This window comes from Phyllostomus hastatus, unplaced genomic scaffold (assembly GCF_019186645.2).
Source record: "Phyllostomus hastatus isolate PE091 unplaced genomic scaffold, TTU_PhHast_1.1 phas_scaffold_501, whole genome shotgun sequence".
In the NCBI taxonomy this organism is placed as follows: domain Eukaryota; kingdom Metazoa; phylum Chordata; class Mammalia; order Chiroptera; family Phyllostomidae; genus Phyllostomus; species Phyllostomus hastatus.
Window position 1 is genome coordinate 36,515,551 of NW_025334033.1, and position 18,551 is coordinate 36,534,101.

At 39.9% G+C, this 18,551-nt stretch overlaps 1 protein-coding gene across 1 annotated transcript in view; it reads right to left on the reverse strand.

Annotated features, from left to right (window-relative positions):
• Positions 1-17,735, reverse strand: part of DLGAP5 (DLG associated protein 5) — a 41,865-nt gene extending 24,130 nt beyond the window's left edge. Inside the window, exons 1-8 of the mRNA XM_045822945.1 lie at positions 17,600-17,735; positions 13,034-13,272; positions 11,864-12,057; positions 9,369-9,431; positions 7,958-8,042; positions 7,752-7,874; positions 4,578-4,648; positions 228-490 (exon numbers count right to left, since the gene is read on the reverse strand). Of these exons, the coding sequence (XP_045678901.1) occupies positions 228-490; positions 4,578-4,648; positions 7,752-7,874; positions 7,958-8,042; positions 9,369-9,431; positions 11,864-12,057; positions 13,034-13,271 (1,037 nt within the window). The 5' untranslated portion in view covers position 13,272; positions 17,600-17,735. The remainder of the gene's footprint in view (positions 1-227; positions 491-4,577; positions 4,649-7,751; positions 7,875-7,957; positions 8,043-9,368; positions 9,432-11,863; positions 12,058-13,033; positions 13,273-17,599) is intronic.
• Between the last annotated feature and the right edge of the window lie 816 nt (positions 17,736-18,551).

Below are 18,551 nucleotides of genomic sequence, written 5' to 3' on the forward strand. Positions count from 1 at the left end.
GTCATCAGTTCGATTCCTAGTCAGGGTACATGCCTGAGTTGTGAGCCAGGTCGCCAGTGGGGGCCACATGAGAGGCAACCACACATTGATGTTTCTCCCCCCTCTCTAAAAATACATAAATAAAATCTTTAAAAATAAAAAATAATAAAAAGCACAGGACAAATCAAAGGAAAAGACATTTGTTATCCATCTTAGCAAGGAATTCAATATTAATATTACATCCTTACACTTCTGCTTTTACAGGAGTCCAGGAGTAACAGGGTGTCAAGAAAGCCTCGGCACTTCGGGGAGTCATAGGTGTAACCTGATAGGTCTTCAGACCATCTAATGGCTGAAACACAAAATCCTTAGGTGCGAAGGAATTCTTTCCTTTTGTTTTTGCAATATTTGTCTTAGGTAAGTTTTCCATTTTTGATAAAACTCCATCATTTGTTGCATTGCTTTGTGAATCCAAATTATTTTCTTCACTATCAACTTGAGAAGAAACGACCTAGATATGAGTAAACAAAATAGAGTGAGAATTTCTCTTCTGGGGATATCCTGAACCAATTCTTACAGGCCTGAAAATGTGCAAGTTGAGATATATGTGCCATGTACATAATTTACAAGGCAAAAACAAATACATCTGAGTGTGTACATGGAGTCAGAAGACCAGCTACACTGAACCATTGCTATGTTCCAGAAAGAGAGAGAACCGATCCTTATTAAAAGAACTAAATATGTAATAAATTTTTGGTATTATAACAAATTAAAATATATGAAAACTAAGGTGGAAAAATTTACTCACCTACCAAACACATATATTTTTACTTAAATTATGTTGATAATTACAATGGTTTGAGAATCATAATCCAAAATTTACTGGATGACTACTATTGTCAAGGACCAAGTCCTTTATCAGATAAGCAAAAATATTTTTCATGTAACACAGTAAGATTAACCATATGAAATATGAAACATATTTTCTTTTTCAATTCAATTTGTTACTTGTTTATTTTACTAAGTCATAATTGACATATAATACTAGTTTCAGGTGTACAGCATGATTTGATATTTGTACATATAGCATAGTGATTTGACATTTGTATATATAGCAAAATAATCACAAAGTTACAAATTTTTTAAAAGATTTTTTTAAATTTAAATTTTATTTTTTATTTATTTTTAGAGAGAGGGGAAGGGAAAGAGAAAGGGAGAGAAACATCAATATGTGGTTGTCTCTTGCACGCTCCCCACTGGGGACCTAGCCCACAACCCAGGCACGTGCCCTGACTGGGAATGGAACCAGTGGTCCTTCGGTTCGCAGGCTGCACTCAATCCACTGAGCCACACCAGCCAGGGCTACAGATTTTTTTCTTGTGATGAGAACTTTTAAGATTTACTCTTTGTAACTTTCAAATATACAATGCAGTATAATTAACTATAGTCACCATGCTGTACATTATATCCCCAGGACTCACTTATTTTATGACTGGAAACTTGTACCTTTGACTACCTTTACCTATTGACATTCACCCATTTAAATATAATTTTTAGAGGTTTCTATGTTTCAGATTTTTAATGAGATATGAACTGAAACCAGAGTATTTCAACCTGGACAAGAGTTCAAGGGTAACAATGTCCCTGAGGTTAGTATGGGAATGAAAGTGAAAATGAGTGATATACAGATCATGTATCATAGAAATGTCCACTTGAAACCAATATAGGAGTATGCAAAAGTAGGTATACAGTTGTTCATATGGAAAACAGACATGTAGGTTAAGATTACTGTAACAGCTTTATTAACTCAAAAGAATGTTACTCACAATTATAAACGTACTTTTGCCCACCCCATAGGACAGGGAAAAAGTAGGTTTACAGCTGTGAGTATGCCAAAAGAATTTATTCTTGTATTATTTATTAATTGTTGCATTATTTTCCATATGAACAACTGTTAACCTACTTTTGCCCCACCCTGTATAAATTGTATTAACCATTGTCACCCAATAAATTTCATTCAAAACACACACACAAACAAAAAATGAATGATAATCCTTAAAAGAAAGTCAATCTCATGAGAGGAGCGCTGAAGTACAGCTGCTTGTCTGTGAAGATTCACTCAGTAGTTTCTTCATGGAGGATCTGTTTGATTTTCAGTAAAAATCTAGTCACTTTGGTATAACTTTCTTTTTTATTAAGTTATAGAATTGTAGCATGGATTATAAACCAAAGGATGGGTCTTCAAAATGGTGGCTCTTTTTTGAAAATTCTACTAGGCTCTATGCTAGCTGCTATCAGAAACATGAGGTTATTTAATTCATTTTTTTTTTCAAATGAATTTTTTTTAAATTTATTGATTATGCTATTACATTTGTCCCTTTTCCCCCTTCCCTCCCCTCCACCCTGTACCCCCTCTCCCACCCACGTTCCCCCCCCTTTAGTTCACTTCCATGTGCAATTCTTATGAGTTCTTTAGCTTCTACCTTTCCCGTACTATTCTTGCCCTCCCCCTATCTATTTTCAACCTACATTCTATGCTACTTATTCTCTATACCTTTCCCCCCCCCCTCCCCTACTCCCACCCCCCTGTTGCTAGCCCTCCATGTGCCCTCCATTTCTGTGGTTCTGTTCCTGTTCTAGTTGTTTGCTTAGTTTCTTTTGGTTTTGCTTTAGGTGTAATTGTTAATAATTGTGAGTTTGCTGTCCTTTTACTATACATGTTTTTTCTTTATCTTCTTTTCTTAGATAAGTCCCTTTAGCATTTCATAAAATAAGGGCTTGGTGATGATGAACTCCTTTAATTTGACCTTATCTGAAAAGCACTTTATCTTCCCTTCCATTCTAAATGACAGCTTTGCTGGACAGAGCAATCTGGGATGTAGGTCCTTGTCTTTCATGACTTGGAATATTTCTTTCCAGCCCCTTCTTGCCTGTAAGGTCTCTTTGGAGAAATCAGCTGACAGTCTGATGGGAACTCCTTTGTAGGTTACTGTCCCCTTATCTCTTGCTGCTTCTAGGATTTTCTCCTTCATTTTTACCTTGGCTAATGTAATTATGATGTGCCTTGGTGTGTTTCTTCTTGGGTCCAACTTCTTTGGGGCTCTCTGAGCTTCTTGGATTTCTTGGAAGACTGTTTCCTTTGCCAGATTGGGGAAGTTCTCCTTTATTATTTGTTCAAATAACTTTTCCACTTGTTGCTCCTCCCCTTCTGGTACCCCCTATAATTCGAATGTTGGAACATTTAAAGGTGTCCTGGATGTTCCCAAGGCTCTCCTCGATTTTTTTTAATTCTTATTTCATCATGCTTTCCTGCTTGGTTGATTCTATCTTCCTTCTGGTCCACTGTATTGTTTTGAGACTCAGATTCCTTCCTTTCTCTATTGGCTCTCCTCCGCGTATCTTCCTGCATCTCTTTTATGGTAACCTGCATCCTTTCATCTAAATTGCGCCCAAAATCAACCAATTCCGTGAGCTTTCTAATCACCAGCGTTTTGAACTGTGCATCTGATAGATTGGCTATTTCTTGGTCGCTCAAAAGGATGAGTCCTGGGGGACTGATCGGCTCTGTTGCACACATGTCTTATGTCTTTCCCTGTCTCTCTCCTTCCGGTCTGGTCGCTCTTGTTAAGGTGGGGGGTGGAGCCTTAGGTGTTCACCGGGGCTGGGCGCCCCAGTCGCTAGATTGTGACGTTATATGTGGGGGCGGGGGCGGGGGCGGGGGTGGGGGCGGGGGTGGGGTGGGAGGGAATCAATGGCGGCAGTTCAATTCTCCTGGGCCTAGACCTTTCCCCGGGCTCCTGGGTTGCGAGCTCTGCCCTGGTCCACAATCGCTGCCCCACTGGGTCCGGCAGCCGCAGCTTGCGTACTCAGGGTCCACCGCTGCGTTCCTGCGCCCGATGGCTGTCGCGCCGATTCCGCGCCAAATTTCCCCCGACCTCCGTGCGCTGCCGACCTGCGCCAGCCCCGCGCCCGCTCGGCTCGTTGTCTCCTACCAGTCTGGATGTACGGGTCTACTTCAACTTCTTGGCTGTCCGACTTCCATTCAGATGAATCCCCTGTCGGTTCTGGGTGTTATGCTGACTGTATTTTATTGTTGTTCTAATCTTGGTTGTGCGAGGAGGTACGGTGCGTCCACCTATTCCTCCATCTTGCCGGAAGTCGAGGTTATTTAATTCTTAATACTAGTCTATGTAGGTATTACATGTTACAGATAGAAAAACAAAATCAAACTCATAACTTGCCCAAGGTTATATAACTAACTGGAAACAGAGACAATATTTAAACTCAGGCCTAATTAAATTCAAAGTCAGTGCATTTCACCCTACTGCATCAAAGCTAATTCTCATATGAATGTTTCTATCAGCTATGTTTTTATTTTATTTTTTCTATCTCCTGTTAACCAAATTATGTTTTCTCATAACAAGTATGTTATCCTTGAAAAACAACAGTAAATACTCTTATGTTTCTTTATGATTTAAGAGTTTTTCCCACACCTGTAGGTTAACCTCTTGAGCAGTTCTGTATGCTTAATTTCAACTTTTTCAAAGTAGCAATAAGATTTCCAAAGAATCTAGAAATAAACAGATTTTATACACTACCTTGTCAGGTTTAGTTTCTACATTTTGGGCAGATCTTCCTTGATTTATTGCCTTTCTTTCTGTTTCATTATCTAAAAAATAAAATAAAATATGGCATTCACTTTGACTAGACAGAAAATGCTGCATTAAAAGCACTAGGTAATTTGCGAAAGGAAAAAAAAGGCAACAATAGGGATCTATGTCTTTTTTAAAATCTTTTTTTAGAGAAGGATAAGGGAAGGAGAAAGAGAGGGAGAGAAACATCAATGTAAGAAACAGGCAGTGGCCTCACTGGGAATCGAAGTGGCAACCTTTCAGTTTGTGGGATGACACCCAACCAGCTGAGCCATACTGGGGCAGAAGTGTATGTCTTAAAAAAATTTATGTGCCCTGGCTGGCGTAGCTCAGTGGATTGAGTGCAGGCTGAGAAACAGGCATCGCAGGTTTGATTCCCAGTCAGGGCATATGCCTAGGTTGCAGGCCATGGCCCCCAGCAACTGCACATTGATGTTTCTCTCTCTCCCTCTCTCTCTCTCTCTCCCCCTCTCCCTCTCCCCCTTCCCTCTCTAAAAATAAATGAATACAATCTTAAAAAAAGTAATAATTAAAAAAAATTATGCTTACAAGTCTTATCATAAGACTTCCAGCCAAGATGGAGGCATAGGTGCACGCACTGTGCCTTCTTGTACAACCAAGATAGGGACAACAACAATTTAGAAACAGAATAACAACCAGAACTGACAGAAAATTGATCTGAATGGAAGTCGGACAACCAAGAAGTTGAAATAGACCCATTCATCCAGACTGGTAGGAGGGGCGGAGTGGGGCATCCGGGCTCGGGGACTGGGCACGTAAGGCATCTGGGGCACGCAAGACCAGAGCGGGTGGACCCTGAGTGTGCAAGCGGCAGCTGGCAGCCTACGGCCAAAGGGTGGCAACCGCAGACCCAGCGAGGCGGCGATCGTGAAGCAAGGCACTGCAAGCAACCCAGGATCCCAGCGCTGGGAAATAGAGCCTCAGGACACTGATTGAGGACACCTGTGGGAGTTGAGGCACACGGGGAAACACCCGGCCTCACAGGAGAGGTCCTTGGAGGGTCCCACGAGGAACACAAGCCCACCCACATGGGAATTGGCACCAGAGGGGCCCAGTTTGCTCAGGGGAAGCAACAGAAGGGACTGAGGTCCCACGAAGAACGGGAGCAAGCGCCATTGTTCCCTCTCACCCCCACCCTCACATATAACGTCACAACCCAGCGACTGGAGTGCCCGGCCCTAGTGAACACCTAAGGCTCCGCCCCTCACCATAATAGGCACTACCAGACACACAAAAAAGGCTCAAACAGAAGACCAAATGAAAGCCCCAGACCCATCGTTTTAAGTGACTAAGAGATAGCCAACCTATCAGATGTGCAGTTCCAAACACTGGTGATCAGGAAGCTCACAGAATTGGTTGATTTTGGGCGCAAATTAGATGAACAAATGCAGGCTACAATAAGTGAAATGAAGAAAAATACACAGGGAACCAATAGTGATAGAAAGAAAGCTGGGTCTCACATCAATGGAGTGGACTAGAAGGAAGAAAGAAGAAACAACCACACCGAAAAGAATGAACAAATATGAATTCAAAAAATAGAGGAGAGGCTTAGGAACCTCCAGGACATATTTAAACGTTCCAACATCCAAATTATAGGGGTACCAGAAGGGGAAGAGGAAAAGCAACAAGTGGAAAAGTTATTTGAACAAATAATAAGGGAGAACTTCCCCATTCTGGCAAAGGAAATGAACTTTCAGGAAGTCCAGGAAGCTCAGAGAGTCCCAAAGAAGTTGGACCCAAGAAGGAACACACCAAGGCACATCATAATTACATTAGCCAAGGTAAAAATGAAGGAGAAAATCCTAGAAGCAGCAAGAAGTAAGGAGACAGTAACCTACAAAGGAGTTCCCATCAGACTGTCAGCTGATTTCTCAAAAGAGACCTTGCACGCAAGAAGGGGCTGGAAAGAAGTATTCCAAGTCATGAAAGGCAAGGACCTACATCCAAGATTGCTCTATCCAGCAAAGCTTTCATTTAGAATGGAAGGGCAGATAAAGTGCTTCTCAGATAAAGTCAAGTTAAAGGAGTTCATCATCACCAAGCCCTTATTTTATGAAATGTCAAAGGGACTTATCTAAGAAAAGAAGATAAAGAAAAAACATGTATAGTAAAATGACAGCAAACTCACAATTATTAACAACCAAATCTAAAACAAAACCCAAAGAAACTAAGCAAACAACTAGAACAGGAACAGAACCATAGAAATAGAGATCACATGGAGGGTTAGCAACAGGGGAGTGGGAGGAGGAGAAAGGGGGGAAAGGTATGGAGAATAAATAGCATAGATGGTAGGTAGAAAATAGACAGGGGGAGGGCAAGAATAGTATGGGAAATGTAGAAGCTAAAGAACTTATGACACAGGAACATGAACTTAAGGGGGGGAATGTGGTTGGGAGAGGGTGTGCAGGGTGGAGGGGAGTGAAGGGGGAAATGGTACAACTGTAATAGCATAATCAATAAAATATATTTTAAAAAGTCTTATTATAAAATAAGATAAAAACAGATTAAATTTCCTGCCAAGTATAGGTCATCTGCTTTCAAAAACAAAACAAAGGTCTTAAGGTACTTTACCTTTTGCCTCTGAATAGCAAAATCTAAATTATGGAAATTTGGAAAATAAAGAAAAGCAAAAAAACAAAAATAAAAAAATACCTAAGATGACATTATTCAGTAATAATCACTGTTGATATTTCAGGGTACATTTTTCCAGTTTTTTCCTATGTTCACATATTTACATACATATTTTAGAACTGTGCTCATACTATTCAAGTTTTGACCTGTTCTTCTTTCCCCATTTAATATATCATAAACCACGTTCTTAAGCATTTTTTTCACATTGTTCTTAAAAGCTTACACTGTTTTCCAAATGGATGGACTGCAATTTATTGGGGCTATTAATTGCTCACTATGAAGCACTGCTTACACCACTTCAGGTACCCCAATGCCTGAGCACCCACTGTCAAATGGATGAAGGGTCATAGAACCTACCTTCAGGGAACTGGAATCTTCCATTTCCTCCTCCCCTACTCAAGGGAGTACTTAAAAATCTCAGGGACCAAAACATTCTAGTTCATTCATTGATCAAGAAATAGTTCTTACCATCAGTAGCTCTTGTCACTGGCTTTCTTGCTGTAGTGGAGGAGATGGGCCTGGCTGTCTGCTTTGCTGCTAGAGTAGCTGATCGAGTCACTCTCACTGAGGTGGGCATTTCAGGTTGTTCAGCTGTGGGAAAAATAAATCAAATGCTTTTTAAAAATTATTATTGTTGTGGCAACATCAGAGCTTATAACTGCTAATATTCCTACCTTTTTTCTCTTTGTCCAACAGTTTCTTTTCAGAAGTTTGTCTTTGACCAGGTCGAGATGTTCGAACATCATTCCCATTAGCAACCTATTGAGAAGATTAGGTGTTACATGATTTAATTGCATAATAAATCAAACCACCACATCTCTAATCTGTACATTGATCCCTCACCTGAAATCTGACTATTGGAAATAACTCGGGAAAAAAATCCACTACCCCAAATAAAATGGAGTAAAGAAAATAGTTTTCCATTATATTCATATTCTTACAAGCTTTTTTAGAATTCTAGAATTTAGAAAATGCTAATAACCAAAGCTATTAAAAAGAATTGACTACAATCATTTGAAGGTCCTTAAAATATACCAGGCATGGTTTTTTTTTTTTTTTTAAAGATTTTATTTATGTATTTTTAGAGAGAGGGGGAGGGAGGAAGAAAGAGAGGGAGAAAACATTCATTGGTGGCTTCTCATACACACCCCCAACTGGGGACCAAACGTGCAACCCAGGCATGTGCCTTGACTGGAGATGGAACTGACCTTTTCTTCGTGGGTTGATGCCCAACTTACGGAGCCACACCAGTCAGGGCACCAGGCATGTTTTCACTTCAAGACTTTTAAATTTTGTCTAGAAAATTCTTCTCCTGGACAGAAAACTCTTTGCCATAGTTCACCTTTCTACTTCCTTAAAGACTTCATTCAAAATGCCACCATCTCAGTGAGGCCCAATCAAAATTCCACCTACTTTAGTACTCCCCATCTCCCTTCAGAATATTTATGACCATCTGACATAATATATACTTTTTTTATTGCCTATCTCCCATAAAAACAGGGAATTATTTTGTTCCCCATTATATCCTAGAGCTTAGAGGAACATGGTAGTGATTCAAAATTTATTGTATACATGAAATTTAGCTTCCTTACCTGACAAAGAAGCATACAACTTCCCCCTTGCCCACTTTATTTTAGCAATCCTCCTAATAACTTTACTCTAGCAGTGTTTTGAAAACTCATAATTTACAACATCCACCCTATGTGCTTTATATTTCTACCTGCATTTTCTATTATGGAATGCATAACAGAAGACAAATAAGCTAACAAACAAAATAGTGTGATGCAAAGACAAAGCTTGGACCTGCAACCCTGGCATATCAGGACAATGCAGTAACTGACTGAGCTAAACAGCCAGGGCAAGACAAAGCTAGGTGTAGTTCTCATATTGGGCAAAGACTATTTTAAGTGCATAGCACTTCAGCATTTAGCCAAAACTGCCCTATGCCACAGTGACTTTGGTGCTATCAACTCTAGTAAAACAACCACTATACTTGAAGCTGATAGATTAAAAATAAAGTTACTTATTCTGAGAAAAGAAAGTATAATTTGTCATTTTAATAACATTATCTACTATCAACTGTACCTTAGTCAGCTCCATTTGTTCTTTGGCCTTTGACCTTGTCATCCGTACAAAAGATGGAACAGCCTTAAAACAGTCAAAGAAGGTAATATTTTTTAAAAAATGAACTTGCAAAATTTGCTTCTATGTCTCATTATGAAATAAAATTCCAATTTTAAAGTTAAACTTTATTTGTAGTCATTTATGGCAAAGCTTGCTAACTTAAATTACTATTTTTTTCTGGTTCTGGCTTAATTTAAATCATCTTTAGGTTAATAGCTTCAAAACTTATATTTCTCAGTGAGGAGAGAGAATACATTTTAAACCATATTTTCCAGTTATAATTAGGAATCCTCATTAATATGCAAGCGATAGATGAACAGACTAGAATATTAGAATCTTCCTTTTATTTATGAAAAGATACTTTACAGCTTATTTTCCTAGCTTGGACAATTTGCCTTCAAATCTCATGACTATGAACTTGTCCACTGTCAATAAGAAAATGAAGACCCGATAGCAAAATGTGGAAAAAATCTAGCAAGAGGAAGACTGATTAAAAAGTGGTAAGATGTTTATCAACTCTGTAAAATTCTGTAAGAAGCATATTCAGACTTCTTTTCAGATGAGAAGACATTTTCTTTACCAAATCTCAGTGAAAACCTATGTTAATAAAATTAGGCTTTTCTCCGAAGTGCATAACATGAGCAAAATTCAGCAATGACTACTGTCTAAGGACAATAAAAAGCAATCATTGGTGAATCTTATAATTTAACACAATGATATATCTCTTTCTCCCCCTACATACTCGTATAACACTTTGTAAGTAGTGGTTTACAGTCTAGACCAATGATTGGCATCCTACATATTCTTGCGAAAGCAGATGAAGTCTAACCCCTTCTAAAACGTCTTCTTTGATGTTCCTCCAAACATAAATTAATCTCTCTATCCTCTAACATTATATAGAATATTTACTTATCTATTATCTTTCCACCTTGAGTTGTTTTACTAATTTTGGTCTCTTCCACATTATCCTAAGGTAATACACAGAGAAAAATAAAGATCTGTCAAATGAATCAGATTCATGAAGCAAAGAAAATTAGCAGTATCTTGGGCCTTCATGTTCTTCAATTCCTATTTAAATCAGGAATGAGTATATAGTCAATAAGGTTTTTAAAAAATATTATTTAAAATGAGATCTTTTATACATACCTTTAAAATAGCAAATCACCAGTGACTACCTAATTCACAAATCAAACTCCCTCTGTCCATACTCCCTTTCTTGACTCACTGAGCATTCTCTTCTTTTATATCGCCCCTTCCATCCTCAGCTTTAGTTCCCCTGCCACTCTGACCAGTCCTTCTCAGCCTGTCACTGGTACCTGACTTCTGCCACCTGACAGTGCTCTCCAGACTTCACTCTTTCATAATTTTATATGTCCTCAATGGATTGGTCATATTCAGTCCCACAGCTTAAACACCCACCCATACTAATACCACATCCTCAATCCACCCCTTAGCATGGACCTCCATCCTAATTCCAAATTTTATACCATTGCCTGTTACCTAGATGGCCCAAACTGGTTTAAAGAAAGGGGAGTTGGGTATTAAAATGCACCCACTTAATCATGTTCCTTTACTTGCCTTCCTCATTTTTAGGGAGCAGCATAATTTATACAGTTATTCAAACTAACATAAACAGAATCATCTTTTTTTTTTTAAGATTTTATTTATTTATTTTTAGAGAGGGAAGGGGGGGGGGAGAGAGAGAGAGAGAGAGAGAGATCAATGTGCGGTTGCTGGGGGTTATGGCCTGCAACCCAGGCATGTACCCTGGCTGGGAATCAAACCTGGGACACTTTGGTTCCCAGCCCGCGCTCAATCCACTGAGCTATGTCAGCCAGGGCTAAACAGAATCATCTTATTCTGAGTGTTAAATTTTCTTTACTCCTCACTATCTACTTGGTCACCTGTCAAACTTATCTCCAAAGATGTCTTACACCTATTTCTTCCTTTGAAACACATTGCCCAGTCCACCTATTCTGTCTCATTTACTCTTTCACAATAGTCTTGTAACTGGTCTTCCCATCTATAAATGTTCCCCTTTCCAGACTATAATCTTCAAAGCCTGGATAATCTTCCTGCATTATTAATTTAATTGATGGTATAACCTCATTTAAAAGCTTCCCTTGACTCTCCATGTCCCATGGGATAAATGCCAAGTCCCTGGCATAGCATTCACTGCTCAGCCTGGCTCTACTTGCTTTTCTAGTTTTATCCTATCTCAGCCTACCTAGAGTTACATTGAGAGACCTGATTTTCATTTTCTACTATTGTCACCCCCACCTCCCACCAATTAGTTAAGAGAAAAAGGAACTAAAGGGAATGGGTAATTTTAGTCATTTCATCTCTTAAAAGAATTGCTTACCAGCCTTTTGGCTAAAATCAAGTGTAATTCTTAAAGGAAAAGGAACAGTTAAAAGGAACTATTCCTTTGTATCTAGTTAGGATACTAAATTTACCTTCATTGGCTCAGCTTTCATAGCATTTTGGTGGGACAAAAGAAATGAAGGTTTCTCAGGTCTATAAAGGCCCACTTTAAACACTCCTCGTTTAGCTTTCTCTCTTTGCTCTTTCAATTTTTGAAGTTGCTTTTCTTCTTTGTATTTCTGGAGCATTTGTTTCCGTTGATCACATAGAAGAGTTCTCATTGACTCTAAGCAAGAAAAACATATACAGTATAAAAATATTGCAGATAAAGTTATGCAAATGTCTAAAAAATCATTTTGCCTAACTTCATCCACTACTAAGAAGTGCTTTGAAAAACTTCTTGTTAATTCCTTAGCACCCTAACCACAAGTTATTTCAACCTTTGTGTTTTTTCTTTTTAAAATATTTTATTTATTTATTTTTAGAGAGAGGGGAAGGAAGGGAAAAAGAGAGGGAGGGAAACATCAATGTGTGGTTACCCTTTGTATGCCATCAACTGGGGACCTGGCCCACAACCCAGGCATGTACCCTGACTGAGAATCGAACTGGTGACACTTTGGTTTGCAGGCTAGTGGTCAAGCCATTGAGCCACACCAGCTCAACCTCTGTTCTTTTAAAATTTCTATTCCTGCCCTGGGCAAATTGCAAGGAAGAATTCCTTGCCATTCTAAGAAATGTCTTCACTGGCAAAGTATCCTTATTTCATAGATTCTTTAATCAGTTCTATTTTTATGTCCCTTATCAATTTATCTTGCCAACACTTATCTTACCCAAGCTCCAGAAGTAAGAACTTTAGAATTCCTATAAGGCAATATAGAAAATAAAGTGTTATAATATTCCATAGGTGAATGGCTCTAGCCTAGCTAAAATAGCTTTTAGCCTTTACCTTAAATAGACAGTGGAAAACATCAAGTTATTCAAAATCGTATTACAAAACTCCATTCTTCTGCTCAGGTTTTTTTTTTTAATTGATTTTGAGAGAGAGATAAAGAGAATGACAGACAGACATCTATTTGTTGTTCCACTTATTTATGCATTTATTGGTTGAGTCTGAGGATTGAACCCACAACCGTGGCATACTGGGACGATGCTCCAACCAACCAAGCTACCTGGCCAGGGACTGGTGAGGATTTTTTTCATGTCAGTTATTAAATCAACTTCACTTTTCAAAGCACTTAAAATTACAATAAACCTTTACTTACTTGGCTTGACACTGGCCTTTTCTGGAATAAGCTCTTGAAATGTCTCATCTAATTCAAGAAGAAGTCTACCTTCTGAGGTTGGAATGTTGACATCTTTCAAACCAAAATATCTATTTCGTTCATATTCCTTATGTCTGTGTTCTTTCTGAGACAGTGATTTCCTATGAGCAATTTTAGTTCTAATCATATCAGTACTCATATCCTTTCTGTGTCGACTGGCAAAACGCGACGAAGACATCCTGTCAGGGAAAAGAGAGACAGACAAACTTACAGGGATTTTCATTTCATTTATTTATTTGTTAAAAGATTTTATTTTTAGAGAGAAGGGAGGGGAGGGACAAAGAGAGGGAGAGAAACAGCAATGTGTGGTTGTCTGTCACGTGTCCCCTTCTGGGGACCTGACCTGCAACCCAGGCAAGTCCCCTGACTGGGAATGGAACCAGCGACCCTTTGCTTTGCAGGCCCATACTCAATCCACTGAGCTATACCAGCCAGGCTGGATTTTCATTTTATTACTTAAAAAATTAAGATTCCAAGATGGAGGCATAGGTAGACATGTTTTGCCTACTCATGCAATCATAGAAAGAACTGCAATCAGATCTCAAAACTAAGAACACCCAGAACCGTCAGAAAATTGAGCTATATGGAAGTCCAACAACCAAGGATTTAAGAAGCCACATTCATCCAGATGTGTAGTAGAGGCAGAGTAGCAGAGACAGGCAGTGAGGCACTGCGGGATCGGAAGCAGGGATAACTTTAGAGGCAGCCAGAGATCCAGTCCCAGGCCAGACGGCAAGTCCAGGGTTCCAGCACTAGGAAGATAGATCCCCATTACCTCTGGCTGTAAAAACCAGTGCAGGGTGGGGCGGCAGAAAAAACTGCTGGATTTTTGCTACTTAAAGGACCAACACAGTCTTAGAACGTATACAAATCCATCCATTCCAGGATTCACTACCCAGGTAGCAGCTAGAAGGGCATCAGTTGCACTTGGGAAGGGGGTGAAGTGACTGGAAATGGGCTAGCAACAGATGAACCACAAGAAGCCAGGTGGTGGCATTGTCTCTTCTCCAAGCCCTCCCCCCACCAGCACAAAGTGGTGAAGCAGATGCTCCACCCTGGCAATTACCTAGGGTTCCGCCCCACACAACTTACAGGTGCCTTTTCTACAATAGGCCATGCTACTAAGACAGGGAGTCAAAGCAGCTCTACCTTTGAGAAACAAACTCAGGGAGGCTGCCAAGTTGAGGAGACAAAAAAATATGGCCCAAATAAAAGAACAAAACAAAAGCCCAGAAAAAGAACTCAGTAAAGGGGAGATAGTCAACCTATCAGATGCAGAGTTCAAAACCCTGGTTATCAGGATGTTCAGAGAACTCTTTGAGCACAGCAAAAAGAAGAAGAAAAAAATAATAAAGATTACGCTAAATGAAATAAAGAATAATCCAGAGGAAACGAACAGAGAAGGGAAGGAAGCTGGCATTCAAACCAATGATTTGGAACATAAGGATGAGATAAAAATTCAACCAAAACAGAATGAAGAAAAAAGAATTTAAAAATGAGGAGAGGCTTAGGAACCTCCAGGACAACTTTAAACGTTCCAACATCCAAATCATAGGGTACCAGAAGGAAAAGAGGAAGAGCAAAGGAAATAGACTTCCAGGAAGTCCAGGAAGTTCAGAGAGTTCCAAAGAAGTTGGACTCAAGGAAACACACACCAAGGCACATCATAATTACATTACCCAAGATTAAAGATAAGGAGAGAACCTTAAAAGCAGCAAGAGAAATGGAGACAGTTACCTACAGAGGAGTTCCCATAAGACTGTCCCCTGATTTCTCAAAAGAAATATTATAGGCAAGAAGGGGCTGGAAAGAAGTATTCCAAGTCATGAAAGGCAAGGACCTACATCCAAGTTTACTCTACCCAGCAAAGCTTTCATTTAGAATGGAAGGGCAGATCAAGTGCTTCCCAGATAAGGTCAAGTTAAAGGAGTTCATTATCACCAAGCCCATATTAAATGAAACATTAAAAGGACTTAGAAAATAAGATGATCAAAAACATGAACAGTAAAATGACAACAAACCCACAACTATCAACAACTGAACTTAAAAAAACAAAAACCCAACCTCCCACCCCAAATTAACTAAGCAGACAACTAGAACAGGAACAGAATCACAGAAATGGAGATCACATGGACGGTTATCAGCGGGGAAGAGGGAGAGGAAGAATGGAAGAAAAAGTGCAGGGAATAAGAAGCATAAATGGTAGATATAAAATAGACAGGGGAAGTTTAAGGATAGTATAGGAAATGGAGAAGCCAAAGAACTTATTATATACGACCCTTAATTCATGGACATGAATTAAGGGGTGGGGTGGGGGAGATGCTAGTGGGAGGGGGTGTGCAGGGTGAAGGGGAATAAAGGAGAGAAAAATATGGGACAACTGTAATAGCATAATCAATAAAATATACTTAAAATAAAAGAATTTAAAAATAATGAAAATAAAATTTTAAAAAGGCAACAAATTCACAACTATCAACAATTGAATCTAAAAAAGAAACACACACACACACACACACACACACACACACACACACAAAACTAAGCAAACCACCAGAACAGGAACAGAATCATACAAATGGAGATCACAAGGAGGGATATCAGCAGGGAGGGGGAAGGAGGAGAATGTGAAAATGTTGTAGGGATTAAGAAGCATAAGTGGTAGGTACAAAGTAGATGGGGATGTTAAGAATAGTATAGGAAATGGAAAAGCTAAAGAACTTACCCACATGACCTATGGACATAAACTAAGGGGGAGATCACTGGAGGGAAAGGGTGTACAGGGTAGAGGGGGGCAAAGGAGGAAAATTGGGACAACTGTAATAGCACAATCAATACAATATAATAAAAAAACAAAATGAAAAAAATAAAAAGCTAAGACTGCAGTTCACCTCCCATCCCAACCTCAGAGATTTCTGAAACAAAAGTATTGAAATACAAATGGAATAAATATATGACACCGAAGAGCGGGAAGGAGGTTATTAGAAGATAAGACACTACAACTTATTCTGGGGTCCTAAGTAGGACCTTGCTTGACAGATAAAGTGAAGCTCAGGAAGCTACTGTCCATAATAAGTAGAATAGTTTCTCAACCTGCCCCTGGTGATGAATGCAGGCAGCCTGACATTTTTGTTCTCAAGCTAAAAAAAAAACCAACAAACAAAAACCATACAAGATGCCTATTAGACAAGAATGATAAACAGGCATTGAAAATACCCGATTACGAAAAAGAAGCGTTTTCAGAAGAATTACCATGGTGATGTAGAAGGATAAACAAATCAGTATGCCCTTGGTAGGACAGAATAAAATTATTTTTGGCCATGTAAGAAATTATATAGTTTACTTGGCACATACCATTCTCATGGAAAGATCCTTGAAAAATACTCAAGCAACACAAGAGAGAAGGACAAGAAAGAGGATGTCTCGGGTTCCAAGGAACCACGGATCGAACTGATGGAAGAATAAAGGAAAGTGGGAAGTCTAAGGTGGCTACCCATGCATCTGGTATAGAGAACAACCAAGCCAAACTGAAGAAAAAGGACTGGTTTTCCAGAGAAAATTCTTGCCAGCTTAAAAGGAAAAAGGGGGGAGGGGAGGAAGAAGGGAGTGTCATTAGGGAGTTTAAAAACTTATAAGCACACTATATTCCTCAATGAGAATAAATAAGCAAGTCCATTATAAACTTCAAATAGGAAAATCTGCACAAGAATACAAATTAAAATGCTACATGATTTTTAAGCATCCACAGAGTATAAAAATGAGACTTCATCTGATCTGGATGCTAATAACATTCTCCTTTAAGGGCCCATGGGAAGTGACAAAGAACTGTGCTTTTCATCAAGACCTCTCCCCTATTTGATTTGCCACCTCCCACAAGTATTAATTTGCTATATAGTAAAGAAAAAACAAAACTTATGTGTTAATTATTTTGAAAAACAGCATAGCAGCAGAGACACAGAGAGAACTAATACTAAAGGTATATTTAATTATCTGAACCCTAAAGAGTAGTCACTTATTATTACGGCCATTATACAAATGAGGTAAATTAACCGCCCACGTGAGCGGAGAGAAAAAGTGGCGCAGCTGGCATCCCAAGCCAGGCGGCCTGGCTCTTCACATACGCCTAAGTTCTCTTCCTTGTCTGACGGGAGTTGCTTCCAGCTGGAAAGTCTAGAATGTTTTCTTCTTGCTTGCCCACGGCGTTCTCAACCTGGACGTTTACAGATGCCACAGGAATGGGGAGGAGCTACTGAAAATTAATGTCAGGGCCAAGGATGCTAAAGACCGACAAACTCCAGAGACCAATTACGCCCCGGTGGTGAAACGCTGACTGCTACATAGCTCAAGCCAACAAATATTTACTCTTCCGAAGAATTGTGACAGCAGCTTCAGGAAGGACAAGTAACACTGTCCTGGCGGAGCCTCCCCGCCCTCAGCTGCTGGTCCTCAGGTCCTTCTAGGCTTTCAAGAAGGAGGCCGGCCAGCACCAGTTCCCCAGCACCCACCTACCTGAGGCAGCTTCTGGCGTGAAACCTCAACCACACGAAAAACGAAGGAATTTTCGGCCTGGAAGCCCACTGCTACCTCTAAAACAGGACCGCCCACCAGCCCAGCCTGAGCTAAATTCAAACTTCCCACACCGAACCTCTGATTGGAGGGATTTTAACCAACACTTCCGGGAAATGTGCCCGCCTCTTCCCTTCGATTAGGCTTGCGATTGGTTTTCTCCTTGCACTATTTGAATTGATTGAAAGGGGAACGGACGGTTCACAAGGGGTGTGAGAGAAATCTACGGGTGGGTCTGCGGCTCAATGCTGTAGACCTGTCTGGGTCGCGTAGTTGCCGAGGGGCGGAGCGAGAGGGTTACGGCCCGGGGCGGGAACCGGGGGAAGGTGATGTCCCTTTGAGCTTGAATCCGCGCGGGACCTCCTAGGGCCCCGCGCGTATTAGAGGGAGAAAGAGGGAAGGGACTCAAGGTTTGCAGGGCTTCCTAATGTCCTTATTTAGTTACATAAATACAGCAAAGCTTCTTGGAATGTTTCTTCATTTAACGTTTCTTAAAAAACGGCTTTGCCCTGGCTGGTGTGGTGCAATAAATTGAGTGCCAGCCTGCGAATCGAAGTCATTGGTTCGATTCCCAGTCAGGGCACATGCCTGGGTTGTGGGCCTGGTATGGGAGGCAATGGGCAACCTATTGATGTTTCTCTTTCTCCCTCCCTTCCCCTCTAAAAAAAAAAAAAAAAAAAAAAAGGCTTCCCACACCGAATTTCTCCTTACATCCGTTAGTGTTACTTTTCAACACCCACAGCCTTTTTGGTCCTTTTTCTTTCTAGTGAGGTAAAATTTAAATACAGTGAAAAGCATAGCTTTTTCATGTATGATTTGATTAGTTTTGCTAAATGTAAACAGTCATGTAACTACCACCAAATCATGAATGAGATAGAGCATTTCCACCACCCAA